The sequence below is a fragment of the Elaeis guineensis genome, chromosome 12 (genome assembly GCF_000442705.2).
Source record: "Elaeis guineensis isolate ETL-2024a chromosome 12, EG11, whole genome shotgun sequence".
In the NCBI taxonomy this organism is placed as follows: domain Eukaryota; kingdom Viridiplantae; phylum Streptophyta; class Magnoliopsida; order Arecales; family Arecaceae; genus Elaeis; species Elaeis guineensis.
The window spans coordinates 16,611,798-16,634,403 of NC_026004.2; the positions used below are offsets into that span (position 1 = coordinate 16,611,798).

Consider the following 22,606-nt stretch of genomic DNA (forward strand, 5'->3'; position numbering starts at 1 on the left):
ATCCAGCACATCATACGGGTTATATACTAGTGTATATCTAAAATGGAAGTTTATCTAGCATTAAATTCTCCATTCTCCACGTGATTATTGATATTAATGAAACCAATATTAATGTACTTAGACATCATTAAAATTTATTTCAAATTAAAATTTATTTTAATTTGAAATATAAAATAAAGATTTTTGTTTAGTTTACTATATATAGGGTAAACTAGTGAAAACTCCCTATTTGAGTTTAAACTTAAAAGTAACTTCTCAGTCGAGTTTCACTAAAAAACAGCTCCCCAATTGGTTTAAATGATCAAATTACCCCTACAGTTATAAACCAATACTAAAATAACACTGTGATATTAGAAAATAGTACTGCTCTTAGTGTAAAATAATACTGCCTTATTATGATGTAAGGATATTACAAAACAGTACTTTCTTATTATAATACAGTACTGCCTTATTATAAAATAGTACTATCTTATTGTAATATAACACTATTATAAAACAGTACTGTCGTATTATAAAACAACACTGCGATATTAGAAAATAGTACTGCCTTATTATAAATCAGTACTGCGTTACGTATTATAAAATTATACAGCGATATTAGAAGATAGTACTATCTTATTATAAATCAGTATTGCATTATTGTAAAAGAATACTGTTTTATTGTATAACCGTACGAGAGTATAAGGGTATAATGGTCATTTTAGTTAGAAATAGGAAATTGCTTTTAATTTATATTTGAAATGGGGAGCTACTTTTAATTTAAACTCAAGTGGGGAGCTACTTTTAATTTGAAACATAAAATAGAGATTTTTGTTTAGTTTACTATATATATTATCTATTAATAATACCAGTGGTAATGTGCTTGGTCATCATTAAACTTCATTAGTTAATATATACAATAAAAATATGAATATTAAAATATTTCTATTTATTATAATTTTTTAAATTCTTATATTGTATTTTAAAAATGGATAGAATTGATACTGCTATTAATGATAAGACCTTTTGCTTGACCATAATTAATTAAAGTGCACCATTTTATATGCACAAAAAATTCGGCGATTGAGATCTTTTATCCATTGTAATTAATTATACCACTATATCATGCTCAAAAAATAACTAAAAGAAATCATACCTCCCTCGTTCTCTCAAAAACACTACAAGTGGAGCTATAGCATTCATCCTCACTTGGGAAGAGCTCCCAATAAGAAAATTGTCCCATCCCCGTTTGGAGGGGTGGGTAGGTTCCAGCCCCATCAATTTGGCATGGAACCATTTCAGGTGCCGGTTCTTCAGGCACGTCAAGCATATGGTTCAAGAAGAGAGTATTCCTCTCCAAACTCCATCACATGCGGTTAGGCAATAGAGATATAAGAGCACAATAAAGTCCCATGGGATTTGCCGGTCTCAGAATATCTGCATCCCTAAAGTTAGAGATCCATCTATCTATCAATCATAGACTCACTCTCTCTCTCTCTCTCTCTCTCATATACACAGAAAGACTTCCTAATTAGTGATCAAATTCCGCCAGCCTTCCTCTCACGCGGAACAAACCTCCAACTAATCCCATAATATTCGGGAATCCCTCTCATACGTAGCCCATTCGTCCCAAACTCTTACACTCCTTCAAGAATATATTTAGCAACTCTCTCAGCAGTTCCCTCCTGTGTACTCTCCATCGTTTCCCCATGTTTCCCCTTTTGTCCCCATACTCTCCTGAGAGCAAAGATGTGGAGCATTGAGAGCATCGCCCTTCCCCTGAGCATGGTGTTGGTTCAGATCTTTACCACGGGCATGCTCATATTGTCAAAGTTAGTGCTCAACCAGGGGATGTTCATCTTTGCACTCCTCTTTTATCGCAATGCCATCGGGGCGATCTTCGTGGCACCCTTCGCCTTCTTCTTCGAGAGGTTTGCACTTGCCCAGTTTTATGAGGAGTATTTTGTTCTCATCATCATCTTTTTTTCTTTTTCTTTCTTTTTGGTGGAAGGGATCTTCTTTTTCTATCGGAGTTTGATACTTTCTTTTCATCTCTGTGTAGGGGTATGAGGAGGGAGCTGAATGGTGCAGCATTTCTTTGGATTTTTATCAATTCAATTTTTATGTGAGTGGACTCACTCAACCGACTTTTGACATAAAAAAAAAAAAAAAGACCTTGCACAATCAAAGTATTCACTACGCCTTGTCACCCTTTCTACCTTATATTTATTTTTGTCTATCTCTGAATCTAGAAATCTAATGGCAATGAGTTTGTACTACTACGGCCTACGGGATACCAATGCATCATATGCTGTTAATTTCTTGAATTCGATCCCTGTTGTCACATTTATCTGCGCCGTCATCCTTAGGTGAGTGTTTCATATGAGCTGATAAACTTAATCTGAAATGCCATGCTTGCATTTTTTTTTTTTTTTAACACTTTGCTTTAAGAAATAAATTCTGATAACTTGCTTTAGTTTATAATAAATTTACTTATGACCTAGCTAATAACCTTATGACCACTATAGTTATTTTCTTTGCTTCTCAGAGTAGAGAGGCTGGGGTTAGGGAGCAGGGCAGGAAGAATGAAGATCCTTGGTACTTTGTTATGCGTAGGAGGAACAATGGTTGCTACTCTCTACAAAGGCAAAGCATTACACCTATTCCATCACATTTTGATTCACACTAGCACGACAGAGGGGGCCAGGAACCATAATATGCTGCGTGGGACACTATTTCTGATTGCTAGCTGCTTGGGCTATGCATTTTGGTTCCTAACACAGGTAAATACTCTTATAATCCCTTACAATCCATTAACCATTATACATCCCTAGAATTCCAAAATGAACATTGTGATGTGGTAATGAGAACCTTGCATTTGAGATGGGGACAATATGGCAGACGCTTGGAGGTGTCTCTTGTGTGTCAAACACCAATGGCTGACGCTTGCAGGATCTCTTGCGTGTCAAACACCATATAGTGTTGTTCTGGTAGGCTAGGTTGATGCGGTGACCTAAAATAGTGTATATGGTTGTGAACAGGGGTGCGAATGAACCAAGCAACCCGCAAACTATTCAAGTTCGTCTTAAGTTCAAGTTCGACTTGATTATCAAGCTCAAGTCAAGCTCGAGAAGCAAAATACTCAGACTCAAAAGCTTACAAATCTAATTGAATATATATATTTTTAATAATATTATATTTTATTCATAATATATTATTAATTTAATAAAATAATATATAATAATATTTTATTTTATTTTAATTATTTTTAATTATAATCAAGGCTCAAATTTGAGCTTGAATTCGTGCTCAAGTACTGCTTGGTTTATATTCAAGTTAAGTTAACTACGAGTTTTTTTTTATAATATCAAGTTAGGTTCAAGTTGGAATACTAATACTCGATTGAACTCAAATCGGGTCAAACTCAAGTCTCTAACTTTTCAACTTAGCTGTAAAGGATAGATATGGAATCTTTCAAATCCTCACCTGTGCATAAAAGAAAAATAAATAATTCTTTCATTTGGTTGCAACTAGTTGTTGCCGTGAGCACATTCTTGTGGCAGACGCTGAAAGGTACTTCTAACAAATGGCATGTAGTCTTCGCTTGGTGTAGAATGACATATAATATCCCTCAATATTATTTTTTTTTTTTTTTTTAACATTGTGTGTAAAAGAGGATATCTATTATTAGCTTCATCAAACTAGATTTTGCTACGAGTCAAAATCAAACCAACAATAGATTCCCCACTCCTTAATTTATCTATATTTCTACAATCTTCTGCAGAGTTTGATTTCTTTGAATGAACATAAGATTGAACTCGGTTGCTTGATCAAGTAAATAATCACTGTGAATTTTCTTTCACTTTATTGATGCTTCTCTTTGCATATTTATGAAAAGATATTACATTTGGCACAGGTTAAATTGTTTAGAGTCTTTCCTTCCAAGTATTGGGCAACGATGTTGACATGTGTGGCAGGATGTTTCCAATCTGCAGTGGCAGGGGTAATAATAGAGAGAGGAAAAGCTGGATGGTGCTTAAAATGGAATTTGAAACTAGCAACAATAGTATTTTCGGTAAGGTTGTTTTTTTATTATTGCTCCTTTCTCATTTTTTTCTTTAAAAAAAAAAAATCTTTCCCGTAAATCGGTCTCGAAAAAGGTTACTTTGATTGATTTTATAGGAACAAGAAATACAAATTTTACATTTTCTTTGAACAAGACATATGTTATATTTATTATGTATATGTTAATAACCAGTGAAAGACTTGTTAAATAGTCACTGCAAGTCCTTGCATACTCTTGCATGTATCCCATAATTATTCTAATTTAGAATATGGCCTTTTAGAGTCCTAGTACGCTGGAGTGGTATCGGAATAGGTTGTTGATGGCCGCAAACGAAGCAAGGGAAAAAATAGTAAGAAGAGGGCCGGAAATTTTGGAAATGAAATCAAGAATGGATTTGTGAGGCTAGGGGTCAAAGTGGTATGGATAATATTTATTTCGATCTATTTTTGTATCGAAATTATTCTGGATATGAATAAAAATTTAAGCATCCAGTGGATATGAATAAAAATTTAAGCATCCAACTAATATCTGTATTCGTATCCATATCCATAAAAAAAAAAAAATTGAATATTTGAATCTATCTATAACTATATATAATTTTATATAGTGCTTATTAATTTTTAAAAATATACTATTAACTTGATTTATCATCCATTTAGTTAATATCTTTGATTCTATAGTCATAAAGTTTAATTATCTAACTTATATTAGTAATTATATCCATACTATCAATATCCAAGTTATATTCGTATCCGTATAAGACAAATATGGATCTGAATTTTTGTATCTAAATAATATCCATATCCATATTTGTATTCGTTAGATAAAATAAATATGGACATGAATGTATCGGTATCCGATCCATGTGAGATCCAATTTCAACCCTACGTGGGTCTCTGCCTCCTTGACTCGATCATAGTTTAGCAGGCTGGGTTGACTCGATCCATCGAGTCAAATCGCCTGAGCCAGAGCTTGCATTGCCTATTTGAGTTTGTTGATTTAAATGAAGTAAATGAATGCAAAATTTCATTTTCCTCCTTCAGAATCTTAAAATGCAATTAGTCTCCATATCGTTTAAATATGGACAGCATAGTTGCTTACGTTGTCTTAATAAGAAATACCTTCTTTAGTCTTTAGTCTTGTTAGGATTTGATCCTAAGACATTTTTCCTTGTTCCATTCGTAATCGTGACCTATAAAAGGTCCATATGATCATTAACATCTTCATTCCTCATTAAAAATATTTGTAAGTGCCTTACTTCCAAATAATTTTCCTTGGATCACCTTCTCGTAGGGTCATTATGAGCTTGAGTTGCAAGCCCCGTTGAATCGATCCTTTTCTTGCCTTCACATGGCATGTTTAAGTCAAAATATTTTCTATAGTTTTAATTAATTTTATCGATAATCCAAAGATTATTTTAGTAGTTTAATTCATAACCTAAATTTTATGATTACATTACATAACCGCATCTATGTATATTGTTGCTGCAAGGCTCCAGAGGTGAGATCGGTGCTGAATCGAGCCGGAGAGTTGAGAGTTATATTGATGTGAATCACGAGCAAAATTTATAAAAAAAGTCCTAAAATCATGGAGTGCCCTCCGATTTAGAATCTTCCGATGCTTAAGTCAGTTGGGGCCTTAAGAATAGATAGCGGAAATGAAAAAAGTAGAAAGCACGAAGTGAGAATTTATGAGTGGAGAGAAGTGGAATAAACTCTAAGTGGAGAGAACTCTGGTTCCTTAGTGAGAATCTTTCTTTATGAGTTAGTTAGAGATCTATTAGATCATTAGAGATCTGTTAGGTCATTTGATTGTTGTAATAGAGTGACCAGCTGTGCAGAGATCATGGGACGACTGCCCACATAGGCACATTGATAATAGATCGATGTGAGATAGCTGACATCAGTAACCATTTGAACTAGGTGCCATATCTTGAGTATCAATAATAAGGTCAGACAGAAACCGACGTAAATTTTGATTCAGTTGAGGAAGATGACGTAAATTTTGATTCAGTTGAGGAAGATCGATAGATAACCAAGGTGAGTGTCCTTTCTAGACTAAAGCTGACTTAGCGGATAATACTGAAGAGTCAGATCAATTAGAGGTCGATGTAACCTGAGAGTGTCATTAACTCAGATAATAATCTGCTGCCACGTGTCCAGATAACGATGATCTTAATTTTTTATATCAATATTTTTGTCAACTTGATAGCTCTTAAGTATGAATTCCGAAGACATTGACTGAGATAGTAAGATCCCACAATATATATTAATTTAAATAATTTAATTTTTACTTTCTATTAAAATTTCACACATCTATCGAAAAAAAAATATATTCTGTTCCGCACATTGGATCTACTCTATGTGATTTCTCCGACACACCTTCCGAATAAATTTTTAGATATTTTTTTTCTAATTCTTATGGATGCATATATACTCATCTTAATTAATTAAGTCATCCATTTTATCAAAAAAAAAAAGATTTTCCATTTGGTCAATATTTCATGCATATATTATAGAATAAAAGGGCAAGTATTTTGCAGGGTGTACTGAATACAGGTGCCACATTTTGCATGATAACGTGGGCCGTCTCACGGAGAGGTCCTACATATCCTCCTATGTTCAACTCCTTATCGGTGATCTTTACGTTGGCCTTTTCATGTTTATTCATGGGACAAGATCTCACAATTGGAAGGTTTGTACTTGAATCCATTTAAATGATAACTCAATTAAGGTCTGAAGAACTTAAATAATAATAATGAATGACAAACTAACTGCGACAACACAAAAAAGGGGGAAAAAGATGAATCTTGATGAAGTTTTGATGTTTCTCTAACTGAGGTTTAAATTGATATGTTGTCTGCATACATCATACATACAACTTCAAATTAAAGAATATGTTTATTCATATTATCAATTGTACATGTATGTATGTGCATACATTTGCATGCTCATGCATTACGCATTTAGCCCTTCAGAATTATGCCTTCTCTAATGGAAAATTTTCACATGATTGCAGCTTATTGGGCACTTGTTTGATAATTGTTGGGCTATATACATTTCTATGGGGCAAAAAGCGAGAATTATTACTAAATACAACAGAAGTCGGAAATATTGAAGAAACTCTAAATGGAACTGGAACTCCACGATAGCCGTCTAATCCTTATTTGTTAGATGAAGTTATTGGTAGAAACATATTTTACAATTCAAATGCCATGCCTCTATGGAATGCTTCGATAATGATGGTGGTATTATTGTGTATAATTGTCCATGATTATGGATGATTAGTAATGTTGTTAAAAGCCCTGCTGGCCTTGGAAGCAAGGGAAGGGTCATCATGGTGCGCCTCCGGCACACGATGTGATCATAATAGTTGCCACATGCTATATTAGATGTTTTGTTCTTTGTAGGTGGACAATTTTTATAAGCCAATAAAGAGCATCTCAATAACAAGTTGGTTTAATTATTTTAAATTTAAGATCATAATAATTTTCTATTTATGAGCCAATAAATATATTTTTTGCAAAATTTGTAATCGGCCAATGAATGTGATTTTTAAACTGAAATCATTCTTTTTCAATGGCCAGGTGTCAAATTTGTAACTCGCTGATGAATGAAATTTTGAATAATATAAAACTGAAACTATTCTTCTTTGGGCTAAAGATCCAATATATAATGGACTAATAAAGGAGATTTTTAAATATATAAAGCTGAAATCATTAATTTTAAGCGTTTCAAACTCAATTTTTAAATCAGCCAATTTCAATGTAATGATAGATGCTAAATGGCTTTAAAAAACTTATTTTTTTATTGGCACCAGAGATTATTAGTTAATAATTAAACACGCATTTTGAAACTTATAGTTCGTCTTCTTTCTCGTTTTCTGTATAAAGACAGCAAATACGTTGTACATTTAGAAGTGCAAAATTAATTTTCTCATTGCTTCGTCTGTGGGAAACATGTACTCGGGAATCGAGCTGACCATGGTTCAGACCTCGGGCCTAAACGCTATATATTTTTAATCACTTTTTGGGCTGGATCTATGTAAAATGTGATATTTCTTTGGCCCAAGCCCAAACCCAACCCATTACCAGATCTACTCGGGAACCATTACCTCATTAGAAAACCAAAGGAACGTTTAGGGACTAACTAATAATCTTTCGTCAACATCTCTCATGTAAATCCTGCAAGATTATATGAACTTCGTACTTAAAACCTATTAGATAATTAAACACTAGGATCATGAAATTAGCTTATTACAGATCTAGCATCAGCCCTATCTTTTTTTCAGTAGTGTTATTTTCCTTCCCGTTACATATCTGTCCCAATATAGGTCAAATATTTTCTGAGACATAATGAATGTAAGGATTATTATGGTCAATAGTCCGTTATCTAAGTTGTAATTGGCTCAAAAAGCTCTAGCTCTCCTTGTATTATATTACAAATAAATTTATTTTAATAATCATTTAATAGTATGTTCCAATGCTCAACTGATGGCAAAGAGAAAACGATCCGAATCCATTACTTTCTATTTTTTTCTGGATAAGCACGGCCGAAAAAATAATTTTATACGTAATTTTTCACTTCTAAAATAAATCTACATATTAACAAGGTGTTTACTCATCAACATGGAGAAAGTTCTTTATATTTTCTTTAACAAGTTAAACTTTCTCTGAAAATCTTGTGACTGCTATTGAAAGACCGAAATCCCCGGCGATAGTATCACACTCGAAACAATCTTGGCCATGTGATATGGCTACACAGAGAAGGCTCGAGAAAATATATAAATTTTGGATATTTTTACTGTAACTTTAATATTATTGAGCAATTATAATTTTTAATTCATAAAAAATAATTTTATCATTAATAAATAATAAAACTTGTTCAATTACAAAATTCGGTTGTTTAATTGGTATCAATTATGCTTTTCCTATTTATCCTTTTACTAGGGATCTCAGGCCAGGTGTGAGCTTTACAAAAGATTCTCCACATACTTACATTAGCATAATAATAAAATATTAAAAATATGTAGATATCATGAATTCGCGTACTAACTATCAAATACAACTCAATGCACATATACATTATATATCATCAAACCACCCTCTCGAATGTGATGTATCATGTATCATAGAATAAATTCTCAACACTAGTTTCAAGTGGCTTTATCTTTTAATTCTTTTTAACATGATCCGAGTTTAAGATCAGTTATCTTTTGTTCAGCATTTTGCAACGATCGCTCCTTTACGAAACTAAGATCAAAAATCAAACGTGGCCACAACCAATGAAAATTATGGAACAGAGAGAGAGAGAGAGAGAGAGAGAGAGAGAGAGGGGGGGATGGGTGGTCGTAGCATCGCCACTTCAGAAGCCCTTGCTGCGATAAACCAAGGTTCCACTACGAGTCCGGGGAGAAACTATTGGATAGACCAGGACCAAATGGACCGGGGCAAATCTTGAAATCGGGAATTGGGATGCGAGGGGTGATGTGGCGTGTTATTTACCGTGGGATTTGGCGTGGTCCATTGGACCTGGTCCAAGTAGGGGGGCAGGAGAGAAAGATTAGTGAATGAGAGAGAGAGAAGGGAGAGAGCAAAGAAAACAGGGGAGGGCTTGGAGTCTTGAACCGGGGTGGAGGAGGGCCGGCGCTGGCAGCGGCAAGCACCTGCCAAAGGTCTGGCCTCCGGCGAAGGATGGCGACAAGATCCAGGAAAGCGGCGACCGACGACGGATTCAAAGGAAAAGAAACGCCGACGAACGGGGGTCGGCTTGCAAACAAAGGGTGGAGAAGCTCGTCCCGTTCGCCGGCAGCCGAAGCTCCACTATGTGGTCACGAGGGATCACCAAGATTTCGGCCAGCGCTCTGGCGAGGATCTCATCTTCGAATCACAGCGGAGGAGGTGGAACAGGGAGAAGAAAACCGAAACAGGGGATACCTCAATCGGCGGAAATCCGGCAATCAATCGGCTCAAATCAGGCTGGCAATGGCAGCCCTAGATCTGTGAAGGAGGTGAAAGAGGGTTTAGGGGTCCATTACCTCAATTTCCGCTGACGTCTCGAGGCCGGCTCGGAGGAAAACACTCGGAAATTCTCGATGGGAAAAGCTTGAAATCGACGGCGACCAAGGGCGGAATCGATGGCGGGATACTTAGAGAAGAGAAGGTTCTTCCTTTCTAGAGATGCGCTATGGTTCTGCCCGAATCTGGCGGCCCTACGTCCGCCATTTCCAAACGGGATAGGGGAAGAAGATGGCTCCCATCGGGAGCCATCTTTCTCGCAGCACGTGCGACGCACTAGCGAAGGGCTGGTCCAGACCGGTTGTACGAAGCGGGTTCTAACGGATGGCGGAGCAGTCGGGTTAAGCAAATAATCAAAGAAACCCGTCCAATCTCGCCCAATATTTTTTTCGATCAGTTAAAAAATATAAATAAAATCAAATCAAATTAAAATTTATAAAAAATTAATTATTTATGATTAAATTTAATTTTTATATTTTTAAATTATATAAAATCGAATCAAAATGATGTAATATTTTACAAACTTATTTTTATTTTGAAATGACATCGTCTAGGCTATAATTCTAAAATAAAAATTTTCAGATGCCGTTATTTTCAAATAATTAAATTTTATTTTTTATTTTATTTTATATATATTTAAAAATAAATTTATAATTTATAAAATTTAAATTTTTATATTAAATTAATTAAAAAAATAAATAAATTTAAGTGGATCAATATTGATCTTAAAATTAATATTAGATCAACATTGAAGTCCAAACCGGTATAGTCCATCCAAATTGTTCACTTCGATTTCAAACGGTTTATATATAATAAATGATTGGCAGCTGATAGAATTTTTTTCAATCTGATTGGATTTGATCTGATAAAATTTTTCTCTCAATCTGATTGAATCTGATCCATGCTCAGTCTTAAAGAGCAGGTAATCGATTCGAACCCAACTCTTTTCGCTTCTCAATACCCTTCGTATCATAATCCTCTCATTTGAAATTTAATTTTATTTGTTTCGTTGAATTAGTTTAATTTTTGATTATATATATATATATATATATATATATATATATTGCACATATTTGAACTGATCGAAAATCAGGCAGGATTTTTATTAATTTTATAATATTTGAATCTTGTTTGGTATCCGGATATAACTTTTTTTTTTTAAAAAAAAAATATTATAAAATTATGTCGAACATGAAAATATAGGACAAATGTAGATATTTTTGTGGGTAAGAGGAATGAATTAAGGACTCCCATACCCGGAACAGCTTGGTTGGAGGAGTACCAAGTTTTATTGTGAGGCTGACCGCTGCGGTTCTCCCCCTCGGTTTGAGAACCCGACGAGGAAAGAAGAGAGACAAAAGAAAGAGAGGAAGAGAGAGACAGAAAAGGGGTGCGAGGGGGAGAGATGGGGCTCGGGAGCCCTTCTCTGCTCGTCCGCAGGGGTCATTGGGCGGAGCCCTTATTTTATTTCTTAGTTTTAAATTTTTAATTTTTTTTTCTATTCTTTGAGTGAGATCAACTTTACTCGGTCTTACGATATCAGGCCGTGCTACTGGCCTACCGGCATAGGTGTTGATTTCTGTACTATAGACCTTAGAATGAATATCCTAATCCTGTTGGTTTTGCAGCAAACTTGAAGTAAAAGCTGCTGGTGGATATTAAACTTTTCATTCCGGTGATAAACAGCTATAGAATATCATTTATTAAAAAATGGAAGTAAAAAAGCACAAGGACCTTTTCTTACGAGAAAATAGGTCTGTACATGGATCACTGGTGGTAATAGAATTTTGCTACGCTGCTTTAAAAAATATTTTATTATTTTAATTTTTATCTATTTTTAACTATTAGATTAAGTTTGAACCATGCTGATTTTAGGGATTCATATGTATGGTTGATTCGTTAAATAATTCAAAAAGTAAGATTCATTCGTATAATAATTTTTTTTTCAAAAAGTGTTCTCCGATGGAGGAAGCCGGGGGAGGGAGGAGAGGAGGGGGAACGGAGGCATGCAGAGGAGCTGCAGTGCTAGGTGGGGGGGAGGGGCACGAAGGGTGGTGGTGCAGAGGGTTGGGAGGTTCTCCGCAGGCCGCGAGAGACTAGGGGTGGTGGCGCGTGAGGGGTGCGATCGAGAGAGGAGGTGGCACGGGCCTTGGGGGATTCTCTGCGGGCCTCAGTGGACGGAGGCGATGGCGCACGGAGGTTGCGATCGAGAGGAGAGGTGGTGGAGGCCTCGAGGGGGCGTGGGGGTTCTCTGCAGGCCGCCAGGGGCGGGGGGGGCCGGGGCGGGCGGAGGTGTGGGGGGTTCTCCATGGGCCGCGGGGGACGGGGGGTGGTGGCGTGCGGAGGGCACTACCGAGAGGAGAGGTGGCGCAGGCCGCAGGAGGTGCGGGAGAGTGGGAGGTAGGGGTAGGGGGGGGTTTTGGTCGGGTGGGGGAATAGTGATGTATAATAATTAAAATATTTTTTATAATATTTTATTATAAAAGAGTACCAAAGTAAAATCGATGGTAATATTATGTGAGAAGAGAGAGGGCAGAGTTGTAGCAAATAGCAGTATCAATAACTTGTGGAGAAACTATATGGCATATTCTGTAGTTTTAAAGTTAAGGTGGGGCAACTAAATTTGCAAATAATATTTCAGTCATGAGATCTACCTCCCAAAACAATAAATATATTTCATGTTGAAATCACCATTTTTGATCCATTTTAAATTGTGACTATCATCCCAAATTGTCGGCATTTGTATTTGCTATTCATTCATCAGTTCTAGATTTTTAATTGGAAAACTTCACCGGCTTGCACAAATCCTGACAAATGGATTTATGCAAAGATAGGTGGAATTGCAAATATTTATGTTAGGATTTGATGCCTCGAGATTCAGTCCATATTGAGCCCACAGCGAGGTTCGCGGCGAAAAACGGAGTCCAACGAGATCAAGATCACCTGAAACGGAGCTCGGATGGAGGAGATACGAGCTTTTGAAGTCGGCACGAGAATCGAGGCGGCGGAGAACTGCCGGCGACCGGCGGCGGGCGGCAGCGGCGCGGCCGCAGGCGGCGGCGCGTGGGACGCGGGACCCAGGCCCGCGCGGGACGCACGATCCAGGCCCAGGCCCACGCGGGACGCGCGACCCAGGCCTGCGCGGGACGCGCGACCCAGGTCCGCTCGGGACGCGCGACCCAGGTCCGCGCGGGACGCGCGACCCAGGTCCGCGCGGGACGCGCGACCCAGGCCCAGGCCCACGCGAGACGCGCAACCCAGGCCCGCGCGGGACGCGCGACCCAGGCCCACGACCCTTTGCCCCGGTCCACCGTGGATCGAGCGGTCCACGGCGAGGCCTGTGGACCGCGTGGGCGTTTCCCACACATTTCTCGCGGTCCACGGTACTATTCCGTGGACCGGAGCGCGATCCGACGGCATGGGTGGCTTCCGATCTTGATCGGACGGTCTGGGACGTGATTTGGGTTGATTAAGGAGTCCTAATCACGATCTAAGTCGTGATTAAGGTCTATAAAAGACCTGTGACGAAACAGAGAATCAAGTGGTTGGTTTTCTCACCGCCGTACGAACCAGAGGAGAGAGAGAGGCGTGAGGCTGCTGTGAGAGAAGGAGCAGAAGGCTCCTGGACAGCGGTCGCCAGGCTCTTCAGGGGTTCAGGGGGGTCTCCAAGAGAGAGAGAGCTTTTGTGAGGGGAACTTCAGATGAGAGAGAATTGGGTGTATAAGGGTTGAGGGTGAGGTCTCCTCTTGTAAAATTTTTTTTTCATAGTGAAGTTTGCATGCCCCGTGGAGGCGAGCCCTTTTGTGGCTGATCCACGTATTTTGATTATTTTTCTTTTATTTTGTTTCTTCTTTCTTCCTACTGCATCGCGTGGTACTGAAAGGATCTTGGGAGGTGGTGTCCTGGCCGGACATCCACCCAACAAGTGGTATAAGAGCAAGGCGGTACAAGGACGCAGATTGCAGTGGTGGTGAGCAAGACTGAAGATGGAGAAAACAGGAACAATCAAGATGGAAATCAACAAGTTCGATGGTAAGAGCAATTTCTCCTTGTGGCAGGCAAGGGTGAAGGACGTGCTCATCCAGCAGGGGTTGATCGATGCTCTTTTGTGCGATGAAAACCGACCACCATGGAGGTGCAGGATTGAAAACGGCTACAGATGCAGGCGGTGAGTACCATCTGCATGTACCTGGCGGATGAGGTGGTGATCCATGTGCTGAGCGAGACTTCCCCGACGGTGCTGTGGTCGAAGCTCGAGGAGTTGTACATGGCGAAGTCTCTCACCAACACTCTTTTCCTCTAGAGGCAGTTTTACCAACTCCGGATGACTGAGGGACAGAGTGTGCAGGAGCATCTGAGCCACTTCCAGAAGATCCTCACCGACCTTCTCAGCGTTGGCGAGAACGTTGAGGAGAAGACCAGGGCGCTGGTTTTGCTGGCGTCGCTTCCCCTTTCGTACGAGTCCTTGGTGACTGCTCTTCTAGTGGGGAAGAGCACTATCAAGATGGACGAGGTCACCGCGGCGATACTCCAGAACGAGGTTCTCAGGAGGGAGAACCCAGCTTCGAGCTCAGGTGGCAGTAGCTCAGCTTTGGTGGCTTCTGGAGGAGCAGGAGGCGGTAGACGGAGCGACAGGAGATCGCAACGAGGGCGGTCTAAGTCCAGGAGGGACTTGAGCAAAACCAGGTGTTACCGGTGCGAGGAGTTGGGGCATCTAGCCAGAGATTGCCCTCAACTGAAAAATCGGACGGTGGCTGCTATAGCGACGGCCGGCAGCGATTCAGATGGAGATGTCCTGGAGATATCTAACGAGGTATCTACTTCTTCCCAGCAGTGGATATTAGATTCTGCATGCCCCTATCATGTGTGTTGCAGAGAGGAGCAGTTTGACTCCCTGGAGAACAGTGAGGGCACTGTATATCTGCCGGATGGATCGAGCTGTGCGATCAGAGGCATTGGGACGGTCAGTTGGAGGACACATGACGGTGCAGTGAGGAGATTGGGAGAGGTCCGATACATACCCGATTTCAGACGGAATCTTATCTCACTTAGCAGACTGGATTCGACAGGCTACAAGACGGTAGCTGGTGGAGGAATTCTGAGGGTGCTACGCGGCGATAGGATTGTGCTGGAGGGGAAGAAGGAGAGCAGATGACATTATTACTTGGCAGAGACCCAGTGCGAGGTGGAGCTCCAGGAGGTGGATCGGGCACGAGATAGGAGACTCGGGAGGATGAGAGGCGACGTCGCAAGGTGAGATTCCTATTGCCGCAAGATGATGCCCCGAGCAGGTCTCAGGTCGGGAGGAGCACAGCATACGACGGAGATGGGATCGAGCAGCCTGGCTCGACTCCCATGTTTGCCCATCCATGATCAGCAGGCGATTGCCCCAGGACATGGGGGCGCGGAGATCCAGAAGCTCTCGGAGTTTGGAGGAGGCCGAATATCGAGTCGAGGTGGAGATTGTTAGGATTTGATACCTCAAGATTCAGCCCACATTGAGCCCACAGCGAGGTTCGCGGCGAAAAACGGAGTCCAACGAGATCAAGATCACCTGAAACGGAGCTCGGATGGAAGAGATACGAGCTTTTGAAGTCGGCACAAGAATCGAGGCGGTGGAGAACCGGCTGCGGGCGGCAGCGGCCCGGCCGCAGGTGGCGGCGTGCGGGATGCGCGACCCAGGCCCGCGCGGGACGCGCGACCCAGGCCCGCGACCCTTTGCCCCGATCCACCGTGGACCGGGCGGTCCACGACGGGGCCTGTGGATCGCGTGGGCGTTTCCCACGCGTTTCTCACGGTCTACGGCACTATTCCGTGGACCGGAGCGCGATCCGACGGTATGGGTGTCTCCCGATCTTGATCGGACGGTCTGGGACGTGATTTGGGTTGATTAAGGAGTCCTAATCACGATCTAAGTCGTGATTAAGGTCTATAAAAGACCTGTGACGAAACAGAGAATCAAGTGGTTGGTTTTCTCGCCGCCGTACGAACCAGAGGAGAGAGAGAGGTGTGAGGCTGCTATGAGAGAAGGAGCAGAAGGTTCCTGGACAGCGGTCACCAGGTTCTTCAGGAGTTCAGAGGGGTCTCCAAGAGAGAGAGAGCTTTTGTGAGGGGAACTTCAGATGAGAGAGAATTGGGTGTACAAGGGTTGAGGGTGAGGTCTCCTCTTGTAAAATTTTTTTTTCATAGTGAAGTTTGCATGCCCCGTGGAGGCGAGCTCTTTTGTGGCTGATCCACGTATTTTGATTGTTTTTCTTTTATTTTATTTCTTCTTTCTTCCTGCTGCATCGCGTGGTACTGAAAGGATCTTGAGAGGTGGTGTCCTGGCCAGATATCCACCCAATAATTTATTTTCTTATGTCCTTTTTTTTATGGATTTTGGTAGTACCGAGCAATATATGAGTTTATTAGTTTAGAAAACTATGGATAGCTACCTATCTGGCACTTAAGCATTCTTTATGACCTTTCATACAGCTGTTCGAAAGCTAGATCATCATGGCCACTTACACTGTACTCTCTTGTTATTTTGGCCATTCTCTATAGATTATGGTACTACAAATTTTTGCACCCTACTTCCCCAATCACACACGCTCACACTTGCAACCAGCTCGAACACATCAATTCATGCACAAAAGCAAGGATTAGACACTTCAATCAAGTGCTTGAGCTCAGATTGAGTTTTTGCCTTTTTTGCTTTATTTCAGATCATTCTGGCTGAAAACCACTGTATTTTCTCCAAAACCAAATATAGAAAATTGTGTCCGTGTGTGTATACATATTTGCTTATTTGTGTCTACGTTTTCAGATTCTGATATTTATCTCCTGTATGCTGTATGCATCATGGCATTAGGGGATTAAGTGGATGATCTATGTCTCAATGATGTCAACATTCCAGTAGTCAGTGGTTAAATGCACCAAGGACTCTAAAGTGGTCCTGGGAGAAGTAGTGACTTTATTAATCTATGTTTAAAATTTTTCGGGCAGTCAGTAAGCAACTATTTCATTAACATAAATTTATGGTTGGTTTCATTTGGCACGAAGAACACTTACAGTCAGTTTTGTTCAAGAGAATAGATTTACTACGTTTTTCTGATATTTGTCTGTGCTTCATTCTTCTATTTAGTGTTGAAAACTGACTTTATGGTGTTTTGAATGTTGTTATTTGCAGGTTTTGATGCAACTAATTTAATGCAATTTTGAAAGAGGAATAAACTCCAAATATACTGATAACTGTATGTTATTTCAATTATACAGTATTTTTAACTTTTCTTCTTTACCTTTTCTTTTAAAAGACTAGTGCATTATGGCATGCAATATTATGAACATTTTCTGTTATCTTTCCGGAAATCTTGTGGACTTGAATACTATTGAATTTGTTCTTGAGAAACTGTTTGGTTATTTTGAATCAATTATTTCAAATTTACATGTTTGCAGAGAGGCACTGTCTTTTTTAAGGAGTTATTGCTGGTGATCCCAAACGTGTGCTGCTTTGGAAGAGGAACGCATGACAGTGCCTTATCATATTAGTCAATGGAGATAGGATTCCTCTTCATGCTGATTGTAGATGCAAAAAAAGGATGAAAGGAAAAAAGAAAGAGAAAGTGAGAAAAAAGAAAAAAAAAAACTTACATTGTGATTATAGTTTTCAACTTTGATCTCATGGTATATAGGTTAGCATTTTCACTTATAGCTGACAAGTGAGAAATCTATCTTTTATCTGTCACTGCACTGCACTAGTGGCAACTGCTTAGTAATTCAATGTACAATTCATCATTATGAACTGATTATGAACTTGGCAAGCTTGTAAAATCATCTTTTAAAATTGTTGGCATGCTTGTGTATTAATTTTTCTTTAGTTACCAATCTCTTAAATATCTGTTCTATTTATTGCTTTTATAGCTGTATTGCTCATCAGCACCCGGCTTGGTGGACTTGCTGCACATTTCAATTTTCTAGACTTGTCCTGCAAATTGATTTTAGGGTATTGCAAATGCAATTTTTTTTAAAAAAAAAAAAATACTTGAATAATAATCCCCACTTAATTATGTTAAGAAGTTACATCCCACATAAAATTTACCATTTATACTTATCTTACTTTTCATTTAGTAAACACTGTAGATGTGCATGGATTACTTTTCTTGTTCATTTCGTTTCCATCAATACCTTTAAGGGCCATATATTTATAAACTCAGCTTATGTTTATGTGCCGATCTCATAGTTGTAGCTTTTTGAGAAATTTTCTTTTTCTCCACCTTAGGTTTGATTAAATCATCAATGATGCATTCTGGCTATGCTTCCTAGTCATCACTTTGATTTCTTTTAAGCTGCACAAAATTACACCATTTTTATGGATTTTGTTGATGTTCTAAATTAAATCAAATGCTTTAACCATGACAAGATCCTGAGCACCTTCTATCATATAATAAGAATGAAGAAGGCAAAAAAAAAAAAAAAATTGCATAAGCTATCCCTCCACCAAATCCCCTTATTGAAATACTGATCATTAGGGAAGGGCCATCACCTTTTTTATTAATTGATCAGCAATCAACTCTTACACTTTAACTTCTTCTTGATCAACAATCTCACAACCATGCATAGCCTCTGGGGAGAACTTTCATGATCAGATTATTAACAATTGACAGCCTTGTTTTGGACCAATCTCTATATTAAACCAACCTCGAACCCCCAAAGCATCTTTCTGGCACATGCATATTGTACATTCACCAGATGAGACTGCTCTGTTATGACTTCCAGCCCTGTTATATGCAAGATGATCAAATCCAATTAACAAAAATTTGGTTTAAACTCCAACCATCAAAGCATCTTTCTGGCACATGCATATTGTACATTAACCAGATGGGATGACTCCTTTATGACATCCGTTGAACAAAAATTCTTGAACTGGTCAGATCATTGAGCACTTCTTATTTGAAATCTATGTTCAACTTAGGCAGAAAAAACACTTATATACAAAACTCTTATTAGCTTTGAAGATCCCACCTGCAACATGGTATACTTAGTGGATTGTAAGATATTTTTTGTCAAGTGATTGTTGTGATGTTTGATAAAAAGCCCGTTCATTTTGTAGTTTACCTTTAGGTAACAATAGGAACCCATTTGTTATGCTTAGTTGCATGCTTTTTTCCTTTTCAATTGCAAGCCTATCAGCAATAGTGAAAGAGGCTTCACCAGAAAAAAGCAAAAATCTCCTGACAAAGTTGGATATGTAGACAATAACATCAGAATGTTTGTCATCAACCAGAACCAAAACTACAATTAACTGTTGAATTCACCAAATATTATGATCTAGATAGGTATTCTTCTCCTTCCTCTCTTTAAGTCTCTAGCGTTTGTATTGACTAAATCATCCCTCATTTGATTATTTTGTCTCCCTTTTAGAACATCGGGGAACATATAGCTAAAGCAGGGAGGATGAAAGAACGTATAGATAGTACTAAATCAAAACATTTCAATGAGAAGAACGCAAGAGCTCCTAACCTCACAGATAATGAGAGCACATATCCACAACGATCCCATGGACATCTGATGAATTGAGGACCGCATAGCAACAATCCAACTCCTCCATCTCCTTGTAGTTTTTTTTTTTTTACACTGATCTCTTGAATCATTTCCATTGTTGACTTATTAAAATCTCCATATGAATAACGAAACAATTTCACCATGACCCTTGAACATCACTAGGCAAAGTCCTAGAGAAGCCAAGGTAACTCTGGAATTTCTTTCCCCTTTTCATGGCATCAGCACCTGTTGCCTCTCTCACTAGTTGAAACCATCCTCACTCCAGGGATTTTTGTTTTCAGGGGAAGAGGAGAGCCCAAGCTCACCTAATTGCTGTTAGGATTTTTAAATGAATATTTTTGACCATGGAGTCATGTGGGAGGAGGCCCACAATAAGAAATTACCATGGGGAAAACCATCAGGAGTGAGGACAATCAGGACACACAAAAAAATGCTTGCTTCAAGGTTAAACAAACGCAGGCTTCCAATAATTTAGTGGTGATTTGGTTTCAGGTTGTCAGGTTGATGGCATATTTGGAATGGTTGGCAGCGCACTTATCTGAGCAGTCTACAATGTGGGATTCTCAGGTTACAGCTTTTTTTTTGTTGTCCTCATTTGCTGGTATCCAAAGCTTGTGCCTTCCCTAATGTAGACCAGTATATCACCTTGTGGGCTCTGATCCAAATACAGTGACCAATACTTCCTTCATCTCTCTCTCTCTCCAAAGGAGAAAAGAAAAAAGAAAAGCAAGGTAAAAGTCTTGCAGAAGATTATCAACCTTTATTTAAATTTTTTCCTAGACCTCCGCTAGCAAAATTCATCGACTCAATAGAATAGTTTTCTTTCTGCAATTTCTGCTGTTTGCACTTGTCTTGAATCTTGTTGGGGAATATCCGTCGACCGTTCGACCGATGGCCGGAGGGACCGACCGACCGACCGATGGCCGGAGGGACCGACCGACCGGCCGACTGGCCGACCGACCGACCGACTGACGGCCCGACCGACCGACCGACGGCCGGATCGATCGATTGGCGGTCGGAGTGACCGACTGACGGATGCCATCACCGGCTAATTATCGGCTCACGACCGACTGGGGGTATGTCGGGCGTATCCCTTCCGACCGACTGAACCCGGAGCTCCGATGGCCGACTCATATAAAACTCGCCGACCAACGGAGGGGCCCGACGCCACTCGGCGGGCCACCGACCTAGGGTCGGTCGGCTCCTCCGATCGCCGTACAGCCGCCAGATCTTGTCAGTTCTGACAGCGACATGCGGCTCGGCCGTCTCGGGACATTGTCCTGCCAGGAGCATTGTCAACCCTGGTGATTTGACAACCCCCACGGCGATGTGACATTTTCACGGCGACTCTGACAGTCCACAGTGAGTTGACAGTTCCTCACTTATCCGCACCATTAATGACGGCGCCATACCGTGCTCCACTATGTAAACCGGGGAAGGCAACAGTGCAAGGGGATCGATCAATCACGCTCAGTCCACTCCTCGACTCCCAAAAAGACACAGGCTCGCTCCCTCTCTCCCTCTCTCCCTCTCTTTCCCTTCGATCGAGCTCTCTGTCTTCGTTTTCACTGTTGCCCAGTCACCTCTCTGACTTGACCGTCGGAGGGTCCCCGCCGGAGCCGCCTCCGGTCAGTGCGGACTTCATTTTGCAGGTGCACGCTTTCCGGCGATCGGACGACGAGGCGATTGGCCGCAACAGATCTAAATATCGTTGTTTTGTCATACAAATCTTGTTTTCCTCGGTGTGCCTTTTCTTTTTCTTGAGCTCTTATGAGATGGGAAATATCATGCATTATTGAGTTCACTTATTCGAAGTCTTTTTGACCAAGGTAGACATACAAAACCTGTATTTAAAATTCTTCTTAACCAGCCTTCAGGTTTTTTTCCCCGGCCTGCAATCTAGTGCACTTGTTTTTCTTGTAGTGATGTTTCATGACGTCAAATAATTCAGAAATGTTATCTTTTCAGGTAGCAGTGGTACCCATCCTTTTTGGTGTAATTGCATGCTTGTGTACTTCTTCATTGTCATCCTATTACCAAGCTCTGCCATTGTAATAGCTCGAAAAGTTTCTTCTAACAAATTCAAAAAAGAATTCTTTCTTCCAACTTGATGTTTTATGGGAAACACTCATGAATTAGAATCCAAAGGCCAAAACCACACGTTCCATCCGCTAGAAAATATGATCTCTATGTGCAGTCTCGTCTCTCTGTTCTTCTATTCACTGCTTTTTGCATTGGCAATGGAATTTTGCGATCCTTTCGAAGAAATTAAAGGAAAAACATAAACCATACTACGTTCTACATTTTCCCATACCTTATAACGCATTGAAGAGCATACATTACTTAAACTATAAGAATTTACAATGGGAAAGAAAACAAAAGCTCCTCAGTCCTAGTATTATTAATGATAAGAACATACACTAAGAAAGGCATCCATGATGACACCATGGACATCTGGTGAATTTAGAACCACATAGCAGTAAACCAACTCCTCCATCTCCTCCCAGGTTCTTATCCCAACTGCTCGAACCATCTCCATGATCGACTTCTTGAAATCATCGTAAGGATCGGAAGACAACTTAACCATGCAGATGCTCTGCGCAAAGACCCCTTTGACATCATTTGGCAATCTTGCGGAGAAGCTTAGATACCTCTCATTTCTCTTCTTTCTTCTCCTCATTCCTTCACCACCCATTGCATCTCTTGCAGTAGATGAGGTGAGATGAGATGAGCTTCCTCGAGGCATTTCAAATGAACATATGGTTCTATATAGGCTTGATGCCACTGTGGAGTCATGTGGGATGTTTGGTTTAGAGGAGCAGGGGGCGTGGTAAAAGAATGCTGTTGAGGACTGTAGACTTTTGAGGCATTCTTGGGAGGAGTATGGGGACAGAATGCTTGCTTCAAGGTTCAATGAATAGAGTCTTTCAATAATTTACTAGTGTTTCGGCCTCTGGTGGGTGAGGCTGGTGGCACGTTAGGAGGATGGGCAGCAGTCCTCACAA

The 22,606-nt window shown here is 40.0% G+C and overlaps 1 protein-coding gene across 4 annotated transcripts; it reads left to right on the plus strand.

The window, feature by feature from the left end:
• Window positions 1–1,569: 1,569 nt before the first annotated feature.
• LOC105054943 (WAT1-related protein At5g64700) lies at window positions 1,570–17,808 on the plus strand. Of its 4 annotated transcripts, XR_012136048.1 has the most exons (8): window positions 1,575–1,910; window positions 2,042–2,104; window positions 2,232–2,348; window positions 2,528–2,762; window positions 3,896–4,054; window positions 6,588–6,739; window positions 17,230–17,293; window positions 17,496–17,808. XR_012136048.1 is itself a non-coding variant. In XM_073247147.1 (7 exons), exons 1-7 carry the CDS (start codon window positions 1,729–1,731, stop codon window positions 17,234–17,236), a joined length of 915 nt encoding a protein of 304 aa, XP_073103248.1. In that variant the 5' UTR covers window positions 1,574–1,728; the 3' UTR covers window positions 17,237–17,311. The 4 variants fall into 4 exon arrangements, 3 of the variants coding, with proteins under 3 accessions (XP_073103249.1, XP_073103248.1, XP_010934901.1); XM_073247147.1 differs by lacking the exon at window positions 17,496–17,808 and having other exon boundaries at window positions 1,574–1,910; window positions 17,230–17,311; XM_010936599.4 differs by lacking the exons at window positions 17,230–17,293; window positions 17,496–17,808 and adding an exon at window positions 7,064–7,507 and having other exon boundaries at window positions 1,580–1,910.
• Window positions 17,809–22,606: the final 4,798 nt, after the last annotated feature.